At 40.3% G+C, this 12,784-nt stretch overlaps 2 protein-coding genes across 3 annotated transcripts; both read left to right on the top strand.

Annotated features, from left to right (window-relative positions):
- Window positions 1-726: 726 nt before the first annotated feature.
- LOC308379463 (uncharacterized protein) lies at window positions 727-5,893 on the top strand. 2 transcript variants are annotated; one of them, XM_080856612.1, is made up of 6 exons: window positions 727-804; window positions 1,515-1,656; window positions 4,206-4,925; window positions 5,247-5,360; window positions 5,457-5,549; window positions 5,662-5,893. In XM_080856612.1, exons 2-6 carry the CDS (start codon window positions 1,522-1,524, stop codon window positions 5,800-5,802), a joined length of 1,203 nt encoding a protein of 400 aa, XP_080712738.1. In that variant the 5' UTR covers window positions 727-804; window positions 1,515-1,521; the 3' UTR covers window positions 5,803-5,893. The 2 variants fall into 2 exon arrangements, with proteins under 2 accessions (XP_080712738.1, XP_080712739.1); XM_080856613.1 differs by lacking the exon at window positions 5,247-5,360.
- Window positions 5,894-6,421: 528 nt separating this feature from the next.
- LOC308379093 (uncharacterized protein) lies at window positions 6,422-11,549 on the top strand (the record flags this gene model as incomplete). The annotated part of the gene is made up of 6 exons (XM_080856149.1): window positions 6,422-6,480; window positions 7,101-7,177; window positions 9,690-9,884; window positions 9,984-10,160; window positions 10,849-10,889; window positions 10,991-11,549. The coding sequence occupies 6 exons, from the start codon at window positions 6,422-6,424 to the stop codon at window positions 11,417-11,419; spliced, it is 978 nt and encodes a 325-aa protein (XP_080712275.1). The 3' UTR covers window positions 11,420-11,549.
- Between the last annotated feature and the right edge of the window lie 1,235 nt (window positions 11,550-12,784).

Raw genomic sequence — 12,784 nt, 5'->3', positions numbered from 1 at the left:
TGGTTAAGTCTCACTACACCAAAAGTCATCACCCAAAGATGCTGAGGAAATCACAAAATCAACATGACAACCATACAACTGGAATAAGAACATTGGAGAAAAATGATATCACCAGGTTGACACTAGTTGTTTCACTAGAAATCTCAAATGTGGCACAAGTTCTAAAACCTGTCCGTCAATGATCACAACCCCACACCAAAACTACTAACTGCCTTAAAAGCCTTATACATCCACATTTTGTAAAAAAAAAAAAACACTCCAATATTTAATAATTTATCACAATGTGTATTGCGTTTAGGTTGTTTGTTGCAAAATGCTGGTATTATTACACAATTAAGTGAACATGTATTACACTGCCGCCGCATTCTCATGTCAGATAATTTGTTTTTAACTCTCTCAGTTTACATTTAAGTACTTAACAAACAATAGATGATCAAAACCATAGGGATTTTTTTGGTCATTCTTTTTTGCATGTTAGATTTTGTGGTTTTTGCAATGTTCTTTTAAAATCCAACTACAACCTTTCACAACTGTCACTGGCCTACTCACTCACAAAAAAAATCTGAATTGACTGTCACTTTGGTGTTTACTTTTAAGAGCATTTCTGTCCACTGACTAGATCGGAGAGAAAGAAAAAGGTTTTCAGGTGAAGGATTTTTGAGCCCTTGCTTTATTCTCCAAACCGGTAAGTGGCGATAATGCTTGCCAGCCATTGAGTTACAAAATAGAAAACATGAGGTAGAGTTGAAAATACCTACAATCTTTAGCTGCCAAGTTCAACTCTGGGCTGCGTGGTGTGCTTTTGTAAGTATTTCCACGATTGCAGTTCAAAGAAGCTACGTTAAATTGCAAACACATCATCTTGTGCAAACATTTACCTAGCATAATCGCTAGTGTATTAACTTCCATGTGAAGTTTGGCAACGGGCTAGCTGAAGTGAAAGCTAATTAAATTAGCATTACTACAAGTTCCTTGTGCCAAACGTGTAACTTTACTATTCATATGCCTTCTATGCATTTTAGTTAATGGCTTTAGACATTTCAATCATGGCACCCAGTAATTTCATCTCAAATCGGTAATCATGTTTAATGATGAGATATGTATTGATGCTGAATGTGGAGGAAAGTTATCATTAACATTGTCACACACAGTTAATCAAGGTTAATTTAAGACAGATGAAAAACTAACAATGAAAATCTCAGACAATAAATAATTTTTAGAGAACATAAGTGACATCAGCATGGTAGTTTAACTTCTAATTCTATAAGTAATAAAATGTCGTTAATGTACTGCAGCACAACACAGCTTTTACACAGCACAGGTGAGGAGATAATCCTGAATGACTGGGTTGGCTTTCTCAGTACTTAACAGTGGTGTTATTTACTTGGTTATGGTTGTCTGTTTTCTTAACTATTGGCAGTTCAAGAGCAGATTTGTTGTTTTGTAAATGAAGCTGTCGGTGCACAAAAATGTATTGCCTATCCCACTATTCTCTTTCACTGTTTTTTTGTAAGACCAAGGATGGACCCAAGGGAACTTAGAAAAGAAATTCCCAGGGCAAGAAAGTCACTGGAAATCACTAACAGGCAACAAGTGAAGCTGCTGCGGAGGGTTCTTTCTCAGTTTACTCCCTATTACCCACCATCAGAAGCAGAGGTGAGTGGAGGGTTAACCCTGTTTACACACCCTCTTAAATGTCAAAACAGTGCTCACTAGAGGTCGACCGATTAATCGGGCCGATATCTGGTATTTTTAGTTAATCGGCATCGGTGATGCCTAAGCTCACGAGGCGGATTATCAAAAAAATTCTGCAAACACAGCTTTTTATTGTTGGTGAGCATGTGGTCTGCCGCTGTAAAGCATGTTACCTAACATAAACATACTGTATTTTCTTCATCCATGGCGCTCATATACATGCACATGGCATGCCAGTGAAAAGTTTGCGGTAGAGTAAAATTACAGTTTTTTTACGATTGCTAAAACACTAAAACCCATTGGCTGAACAAATTCTCAGTTGCCTGAACTCATGTAGCTAATTGTGCAGTCTGTCGTCAATACCTTAAACTTTTTCACATGGTAAAACACAATTTGCAGACCTCACTTAGACTTTTCATCAAAACTCTAAACACATTCTCAGTATCAAAACACATTCTGCACTCTAATGCACATGTCATCCATACTGGTAAACACAAGTGGCAAAAATAAAATACAAATAGAACACACGTCATTGATTAAACACAACCACTCAAAACTGATTTCACTTGTATCAAATGATGTGTCTCAATCAAAAATAAACCAGTTTAGAGAGCAAACAGGTTGTTGAAGGTGGGAAGGAGAAAGTCTGAGAATGGATAGAAGAAACAATGTAAGAGGACGAGTGCGTATGCGAGGTGGGCGAAGAGGAGGAAGAGGAGGAGGGAAAGGAAGAGGAAGACAAAGAGTGGAAATATCTGATGAAATAAGAGCAACAGTCATAGATAGTTATAGTCCATGGACTGACAATGAGGGAAGCAGGACTGGATACGGCACACATGAGGCTTCTTCCCCCGTTGCCTCAGGAGAGAAAATATTGCTTGTGATGTAGACAAAGTGCTCTGGCCTGACCCAGCTCAAAGACAAGAAGAAGCACATTGATGACATGTTGACTCCTTTGATTTTTGTCCCTTTTACTGTAGTAGTGTATACTTTAGTAGGCCTACAGTGCATTGTAGGCTGTATAATGTACAATAAACAAGTTGTATGGCCCTGAACATTGTGCTTTCTATTTGCTACAGTAACAGTACTGATTGCTCAGTATATTTTGACTGGTTGCAGGTTCATATCAACAAAGAACAAGAGTGAGTTGTGAGTAGTGAGATGCAGGGGACAGTACTATAGGGGTACAAGGAGGAGAAAGAACTAACAAAAATTAGAGCAAAGCAGAGTAGTAATTTCTGATACATTTTTAGGTACTATGAGAGAACATGTTTTCGTTCATCAAAAGATGACGGATAAATAAGAAATTAGTTTTGAGATTAAAAATGTACTTCTCCTTGAGAACTATAACAATTTTTTGGTGTATTGTTTACTGACTGCTTGAAAGTGTATATCATTTTGATCACTTTGTTTATGATTTGAGAGCAGTGTTTGATTTTGAGCACAGGTTTATTTTGCAAGAGGATTCAGAGGTTCTGTAAATAGTGCTTGAAGATGAGGTTTTGTGTTTAGAGTTTAGAGAAAATGGGTGACTATTTCAAGAAATGTGTTTGAGCAATCGTAAAAAACTGATAGCCTGCTAGCAGAACTATTCTCAAGTGGGCAAAGCCAGTAGCACCTGCTCCCAGATGAGGCTGAGAATGAAGACAAGATAGATGAACCTCTCCTCTTGTCTCAAGTAAACAGTCTGCGGTCAAATGGTTGCATTTGCTAATGGGCTAGAGATAGCTTCGATTCAACAAGTGGGCTTACGATAACCGCAATGCGAAAGCCAGCGTTAATGTTATCATCTTACCAACAACGTTATGGGGAACAAATGTTATGGGATATAAATGTAATAGCTCTGTTGAATAGAGATTTTATTATTTTTTTGTTCATTTTTTTTCATCTGAGGACTTGGTCTACCAATTTGAAGACATTAAACATTTGCAAATAGTTTTTTTTATTTTTAACCCAAATAGTAACCTTGTTTTTTGTTTTTAACCTCAGCCTAGAGTTTAGTTGTGGACATTTTGTGAACATTTTTACATTTTTTAAATAATAGATAAAGTGCAGAGTGCAGTGCTACGTAGGCAGACAGAGACAATGCAGACAATGATAACATTAAATAAATGTTAATTTAAGTTCAGCAATTTTGTTTGTCATTTGTTCATTTTATTAAATTGTTATCAGATGCAGACCCCCCCCACAACAACATTATATTGGCATTATACGTCAGCCCTGTTCTCTTAATATTGGCCTCTGCCATTAAAAACCCATATCGGTCGACCACTAGTGTTTACTCACCTTTTTGTGATTGTTTACTCACTTATACTCTACTGTATTACAGTATGTCCTATTGCCATTGTTTAAGTAGCCCACTCCACATCTCTTTGTAATAAAAACAAAATAACATTTCTGTTTTGAAGCTTTAAAAACTATTAATTGTTCAGCCCAGTTGCAATAATTCTGTACGTCTAAATAAACTGGGAATGTATGGGTGCTAATTTGTATTTTTTTAACCACTACAGCACTGCTCAGAAGCCTCTGAAGAGAGGTTAGCACCGCAAAATCCAAACAGTCCTGAAACCACAGCAAGTGACCAGCTCAGAGACTCAGTCAGTCAAGTACCTCAAGTACCGTCATCTGTTTCACTGCAGCACACAGTGAATGCTCACATGTCTAAAGAGGAGCCTACTCTTAATGTAGACATTCCTCCATCTACACCTCATGTCACAAATGAAAGCAGACCAGTCACAGTGGAGACAGAGGAAGAAAGTAGGAACTCTGCCTTACTCTTGAAAATTGAGGCACTCAAGAAAATCCGCATTGCCCCCATTAAACAGCCAAGCACGGTGGTGGTGACGACACCCAACACTGTGCAGTCAGCTGCCGTCTCTGACGAGGATTTCCCGGTTGATTTTATCAAGCAAAACGATGATTCTTGCACCTCGCATGATGGACAGGACATGGAGACAGACCCAGCAGAGGTTGTTGAAGATGAGGAAATGGATGGAATCGATGTGGAGAGAATAGATGGTAGGGGCTGCCCACCAGTAAACAATTGCAGCGCCATACCCCAGTTATATTTATCTCCCAATTCTCCTGCAAATCCAGAGAGGAAGCACATATTCTCCAGTGACCATGAGCCCGGGGGCCATGGAACAGGCAAGGAGGACGACCTTTTGGACACTAAAGTGAATGTGAAGGTCAGGGGGACTGCAAATGAACTGTGGACTCGTCTGGAAAAGGTCTGTCTGCCCTGTGTGTGGGAAGATACAGCCCTGACAGTCTGTGTGCTCAGGAATATTAGATTTTTCTATTAATTTCAGGATGCATGATTTTTATTTAATGAGTTGCAAAAATGCACGTATGACTTAGTTAAGAGGCCAATACATAAAATAAGGTAGCCCCAAAACAGAACAGCACAGGAAATAATATTACAGAAAACGCTATTTGACAGTTTTGGTACAAAAAAACTAAGGGTTCTTCTTAGTAACAGTTGTCTGTGATGACCTGAACCAATGGCATGGATTTGTTTCCATCTCTGTTGCAATCTGTTATTCACACAGCTTGTTCAACATATGGTGTCAGAGCAAGTTGGACACAACTTCACTCTGTTTGAAAAAAATCTTCAGGAGCTTCATGACAGGGTGATGAACATTGAAAAGGGCACTCAACAGCAGGTCAGGGATTGTACTTGGCTCTATATACAAACACACATATGCATACACTGTGTTTGTAAAGATTCAAAGATTAATCAGCATCCTTTTCAATTTTAGATACAGATGCACATGCTATCCAGACAGCTCCAAATGGTTAAAGAGGACTTAATCTCCAGGAATGCATCTATGGTGGATGCTAATGCTACTACTGTAATTACTACTACTACTACTACAACAACAACAATTCCCTCTTACATCTATACCAATAACAATGTATGCTTTAGTTTAATGAATAGTTGTTTGTCTCTCTGCTGTTGTACAGGAGTCTACATATCTTGCCTGTGCCACTCCACCCACACCTCTCGAAGGACCCTGGTTTGCTGCTGCTGCTGCTGCTATTGTGTTTGAGAATGAACCTCCTGTCCACATCTCAGACTCTGTGCCCATTAGTTGGTCAGTCTAACTTGTAGCTTGTGTAGATGTTTTTTTATGTTTACATTTTGAAATCGCTTAGGTGCATTTTAGGTAAAACAACAACAACAATTCATGCATAGTACACTCCTCTAAGCAAAATTTTGTACAATAAATAAGCTAGTTATTTTTAAGAACCTGACTGCTGTCCCTGAAACAGCACTAAAATAACCCTCCACTCTTTAAACAGCACCTTTGAAACCTGTTATGGCTTAATTAACCAGTCAGACAACCCCCTTAGAGATGGGCGTCCCTAACTGATAGTCATTTTATGTGCGCACAGCACAAATAGGAAAAGTAAACTGTCCTTCGTGTGCAAAAAGATGGTGGGAAGAGCTGTTGATATCCCATATAGCGTGTTTAAGGGAATTCAACAGAAGAGAATCCCCAAACCTGGGTTCGGCCTGGGATTTTCATTTACCAGCCAAGCTGTTAAAATAACTGGGATAAACAAATCCTCTCTAGACAACATGATAACACCTGTTCTGTCTAGGGCAGGGTGTGCCTCAGAAATCATTGCACTCACTCAGCATGTTAATGGCAAGAAAGCATTGTCTGGGGGAGCAGATACTGCCTCTGCTAAATATCGGGGGGCGAGGGTGGGGGCGAGAATGGGGGGCAAGAGTGGGGACAAAGTTTGCCAGAGGAAGCACAGTCAAGCAAGACGGATGTGACCTTGGAAATGAGACCAAGGAGTCACGCAAGAGTAGCTCCGATGGAGAATTCCCCGAACACCAGACACACGTGAAGGAGAATCGCAGATTACGAGTCAAGCATGGACAAAATGCCAGGGGAAGCTTTGAATATTCAGAGCCAGAGTTGCTCCCTTACAAAAATCACTGAACCATAGTAAAAAAAACACAAGGTGCCAAAACTAGAACCTTTTGCCTGGCTGTGCATGCACCAACTACTGCATGAACTGTTCTTCAGGGTTCTTGGTTCCATTACATTTAGGTTACCATTTACAAAAAAGTGCCGGTCTAAATTATTATGATGGATTCTCACTGCCAAAGTGATTATGACTAGTTATAAATGTCAATATTCTCCTTAGTAGTGTAAGTAATGCAAAGGTAAAAAAGATGAACTTTATTAGTTGCACTATGTAATGAGCCATGTAATATATTGCTGTATACTGTGGTTTAACAATATGACATGTACATATGTAAATCGATACAGACCTGCTATGAATACTCTTTAATTAGCTTTGTTTATGACTAACTTCTTTACTGATTTACCATGCCTGTCTACCTTGTTGTCTGTTTTAATGTAATTCTCCCTTTGAATATTCAGTCCAAGTGATGTGACAAATTCCGAGAAGTCCGATAGTTTGCCAGATCTACTAAGCAGTTACCGGCCAGACTCTAAAGGTTTGCACCCATCTTTTGTCTGTCTGTATAGTAGGGTGTCTGACTGCTCCCACAGGTGATGCAGTATATTTGATTCATTCTATGCCAAGCCTGTCACAATTATTACATAACCGCCTAATAAGACTCACTATAATTTGAACAGAATACATTTCAAGCACTGCACCTTTTGAGGTGGAGAAAATGTTAATAATTATTATTTTTTAGTTATACACAGGAAAATATGTTAAATGAATTGTGCTTTTGGTAGGGGATATCCCACAGTGGTCAATCCTTTCACTTTTGCATTCTGGTACTCGTACCCAACAACTTAACCAATTAAAATACTGCCCAACCGCAGGATACAACAGCGAGGCACAATTGGCTGGTGACAGCCGCACCACGCATTGCATGTTGTACCCGAGATCCATAAAGGCACTCCTTCACAGTACAACATTCGCTGTCTGTACCGAGTTCAGGGGGCCCCAAAGCCAGAGCCTCTGCGTGACGTCGCTGTTATTAACTTTGTATTTATATGATGATATGACACGATGCGCCGTAGCCGGTATATGCTAGGCCTAAGTCATTCATGTCATTAACAGGGCCCCAAAAGTCCTACTGAAAAATTAAAAAATAGCCTAAACATTCACTTTGAAGATGTCACAATTATGATGCTATCCACCCCTGATCTGTCTGAATGGAGCCCCTCAATCATAACACATCACAACATTCCACTGTATGCTCCTTTAAAAATGTTTTAATGGTAGGCCTTAAGGCCGATTTATGGTCAGAGACGCAAGCGCAAGAGGCCCTTTGCTTGCGCTTACGTGCTTACGTGCTTACGTGCTTACGTGCTTACGTGCTTACGTGCTTACGTGCTAACGTGCTTACGCGTTGTGTCTGAAACTGAGTATATATCGGCCTTTAACTGGGACAAGTGAGATTCCTTACAAAAACCTAAAAAAAATATTTTGAATAGTTTATAGAGGCCCATCTCTAGCAAAAATTAGGTGATGCCCTATTTATTGAAGATAAAATGTTGTTAAGCCTATGATGGTCATTTTTCAAGAATGAGAGAGGGATGTGTGGGCTACTAATGTCCACTCTAGGGTTACAACTATCGAATATTTTTGGAGTCAGGTATTCTGTCGTTTATTTAGCTGATTACTTGAGTACTTTTGCGTTTTTAAACAACAATATCAAAATATGATTCCTGACAAAACTTTTATTCAAATTCCAACACTATGGCTTAAAGGATTTCTCAAGTAACTTGAATAATTCAATTACAATAAAAGCTTGAGGCAAATGATTTTCTTGACAAATGATTTCTTTGCAAATTCTTTAATTTGCCAGGGATTACCGTTAGCAGTGGAATGAGTGTTTGAGAAAGCGTTGACAGGCAAGGTAACGGGTGTCAAAAATACCAGTCCATGTGAAACAATGATACCGGAGCTGAGCAGGCCACATTAAGCAAGTGATATGATAGCAGATACTTTTTAATAGAGGGACTGTGGTGATATGAATTCAACAATTTTTTTTTTAATCAAATTATTCAAGTTACTTGAGTAATCGTCTGAGCCCTAGATCATTCCCATTCAATGAATGAGTCGACGAGTATCTTTTGAATTCAAACCTTAACTCGGTGTGGTCTCCCTACTATGTTATTTCCACTTTGAGCAGTGTGGTTGTAACGATTACAAAAGTAATTTGTTTAATACATATAACCAACATCTCTGCTATCATATCATTTGCGTTATGTTGTCTGCTCAGCTCCGGTATCGTTGTTCCATAAGGACTGTTATAAAGTAATGTTATTAACGATAAAAAAAAAAAAAAAAAAAAAAATATGCAGGGGTGGGGGGCCCTTGACACGTCCAGGCCCAGGGGCCCGTGGTTTCTTAATCCGTCCATGACCTTGACAAGATTTCCCATACCTCAGTTTTAGTTCAGGTTAATTCACAACCCCAAGTTGTCTGCAAGCACCTCCACTATAACCACTGGCTTGCTTTTTTTTTCAGCAGCCTCAGACAACTCCTTTGAGTGACTGTCCTCGAAAACCAAAAGCCAACAGAAGTGTTGTGGTTGATTTAGCTACAAACTCTTTACACCTATCTCTACTAGTCTTGTGTGTGCTTTGTTGTGTACTTTGTTGCCTTGTTTTGGCTACCAGTTCTGCATACTTTTGCTTCTTCCTTTCAAATGCTTCAATTGCATCTTCAAAGGGAATAAGGGAATTGTTAACTCAATAAAGTAAACTATGCGCTCATAGTCAGAATACAACTGCATGTTTGGACATTGTGGAAGTTGTTTACCGGCATCAGTCAGCAATCTCCAATCCAGCCACTCCTGTGAACTGTTGATCATATATAGGTTAATATGATCCTTAATCACCCATTACAATTAAAACATTAGGGACTGGCCTAATCATATAAAAAGTGTTTCTGTGTCTTATATAATTTATTTTTATTTTTTTAAGTATAATTCTCCTCTTCCCTCCTGGCATCCCTTCACATCTCCCAACCTGCTTATCTTTCAGACGTCCTCGAGTCCCACCTCACAGCGCCCCCCTCCAGGTCTCCCGTGCTGCCCAACATTCCCCTGGACAGCGCTCCAAGGAATTATCTTGTCCCATTTAGTGCAGCACCTCAACCCTTCATTGCTCAACCAGTCAAGGGACCTGCCACACTCATCTGCCCCGCCCAACCTGAGGGACGTGGATGGTATCAGCAAGGTACGATCGCACTGTCCTCTCAGACCGTGGGAAATAATTTCAGCCCTCACACTGCCATGCTCGCTAATCCCCTTACCTTTTCTCAACTTTTGTCTCAAGCCTCCGCCAAGCTGACGGGTTCAGCTCAGGCCCCAGCAACTTTTCCTGGCATGGGTTTCTCAGTGGGCCCTGGTTCTTTCATTCCAGCTTTTGTTCAGAACCTGACCAGCTCCTCGTTGAAGCCTGAAGGGGTGGCTTCTCCTGCCATCACATATGCCATTGCTGATGCTTGTGAAGGTGAGGTGGCCATCTTATCTCGACTCTCTTCAGCCTTGCTATTGATATCTTGCACACTGTAGATCCAATGGTGGTCTCCAGTGTCTTATCTTTAGTGAATGAGACTGATACTAAATGGTCATGGATACCATTGAAATAGAGATACCTTAAAAAAAGCCAATTGCTCAGTGTTCTCTTTAAATAATGAAGTAAAACCTCACAATGTCAAAAAACATTCACTACAGGGAAGACCTATACAACCAATGCCCTGTCTGACATGGCTTACTTTTTGTACCTCTTAGTGTCACTTGATATTCATGTAAGCATCCACATTCATTACTTCACAGGTTCCCTAATGTGTGCACACAGGCTCACTGAAGTAATGACAGGAAGGTTAATCAAGTCTCTCAGGGCAATTTGACATGATCCGGTCATGGCCTGTTAGGTAGCGGAGACTTCTGCTGAATGCCATGTTTCACATACTTTAATGTAGATGACTTATGAGAGGTCAGCAGTGATCCTGTGGTGAGGTCTGGCACCCGGAGCTAACTGTGATCAGATGAAAGTGAAAGGCAGGTGTTAAGCCACATGAAATATGGTTATTTCAGCTACAGGCAACCTGACAAAGCAAAATCCTCACTATTGTGTGGATGAAAGTCTGCAGATTTTGTGTTTGAGCTTTGATTCGCTTTGCCCCTTTTGCTTTCAGTGGAATTCTATACTGAAGAGGTAGAAGCGGCGGTTAATGCGGTAAGGATTGATCAGACTTTTTTTTAACCTTTTTTAACAATACATATAGTGAATTGCTCGTAGTTTTCACATTCTCTTTGCTATTTGTGGTTTATCTTTAGGTTCCTTCAGGTATCAATCTGAAATGTTCCTGCGATCTCAGTATGCCTCCCTCTCTCCCACGAATAGCCTCATTGCTTTTCCTGGACCAGCTGCCCCAGGAGGCCCTCCAGACCCCCATCCCCTGTCAGCCTACACTCAGGTTAGTCTGCCTGCCCAGTCAGACGGTCGTGGAGCTCTCCTGGAGCATGCCTGTGGAGGACGATGCGGCCCTGGAACGTGTGCACAGTTACCACCTGTATGCTTGTCGAACCAGTGACCCTCCAGTAACCTGGAAGAATATTGCAGCGCTCCAGGCCAGGGCTTTGCCTATGAGGTGCAGGCTCGGACACACTCAGCCGGGGTCCATGTGTTATGTTGCAATGTGTGCCCGGGACATCTACAATCGCTTTGGCCCCTTCAGTAAGCCACAGTGTTGGTTAGCCAAATAAGACTCATCACTTACAACAACAATCGGATCTAAGAATTCTGTTCAGGTGTTTTTTTTGTTTGTTGCTTTGTTGGAGTGTAGAAATGCTGGTCTGTGTTTGAGAGAGAGTATTTTTATAACCTATGGTTAAAATTAAGCCAGCCCAGTACAAACTTTATAGTATTTAAAAAAAAAACTGTTGGCGACGTGTTACAAGTTCATTAAGCTCTGAATGTTATATTTAGGATGTCACTTTAGAGTTTCATTTTTGAGCTGGCTGTTCTTTCCTGGAAAACTGACAAAGTCAGAGGTCAGTTATATATTATTTTATTCTTGTGAATGAAAACATCACTGTGTCTGAATAAAGACAGCAACAATACCATATGGCAGACCCTGTCAGTTTTTCCCCCCAATATGTTATCCCACAAAATGATCCACTAGAGCCCAACTGATAAATTGGCATTCTGATACTATCGGCCGGTATAAGCTGATGTATTGGTATCGGCTTTTGTAATGGCCAATAAATTAAACAAATGGAAAAAAGGAAAGCTGAGGATTGATCCTTTAACTATATTACCAGTGTTGTTGGTGCGTTTTTTGTCCAGCAGAGGGCGTTATGCAACTGGCAACACTCTGGGCTATCAATTTCAGCTGACTACTGCACAGTACAACAGAATCTGATCCATGTTTTGTAAGGGTGATAATTTTCACCTGAAATGCATTACTTAAATAACAGTGTCTCCCATCATTTCTTCTTCAAGCCTAATTAATCCTGAGAAACTTCATATGAGCCATGCCTCATTTTCCTGCATGAGAGCTATACCATCAGTGACCTTATAGCCTTCATTCAACAGCAAAATAATGTTGATGTTAGTGATGGAGGCTAACTTGATTTTTGATTCATTTGTGAAACCGTAAGGCAGTTGTATTGAGTAACTGAACAGTGGCCCTATCATTTTCTTCCTTATCGTATCCCACACATGCTCAGGCGATATCGTTGACAGTTGCTAAGTTAGTTGTCCACAAAGCTAGCTAATGCCTAGGGAAGGGAAGGGTACTGTAGTTAACCAATAGTTCCTGGTTTGATGGGGAGATCAATATTTGTTGTTTTCCCTGGTCTATGGTTGGGATGGGAATTGTCACAGAGGCCGTGGTACAGAAGCCTACTATCACGATATTTGGGCCACGATATGATATTGTGATTGTTTACATTTGACATTACAGCAAGAATTGCAAGTCGATTCCGAGATACTTTGCAATGTATTATTATTACAATTCGTACACTGGGAAACCATCCTGGTGCGATATATTTGTTTGTGATTCCTTTCCAAATTCCTCTGTGATGCGGGAAAAGAACAAGGTCTTGCACCATATTGTGGACTTCAGA

Source organism: Sprattus sprattus, assembly GCF_963457725.1.
Source record: "Sprattus sprattus genome assembly, chromosome: 18".
NCBI lineage: Eukaryota > Metazoa > Chordata > Actinopteri > Clupeiformes > Clupeidae > Sprattus > Sprattus sprattus.
The sequence above is the reverse complement of the archived record's forward strand: the minus strand, read 5'-3'. Positions and strand labels throughout refer to the sequence as shown.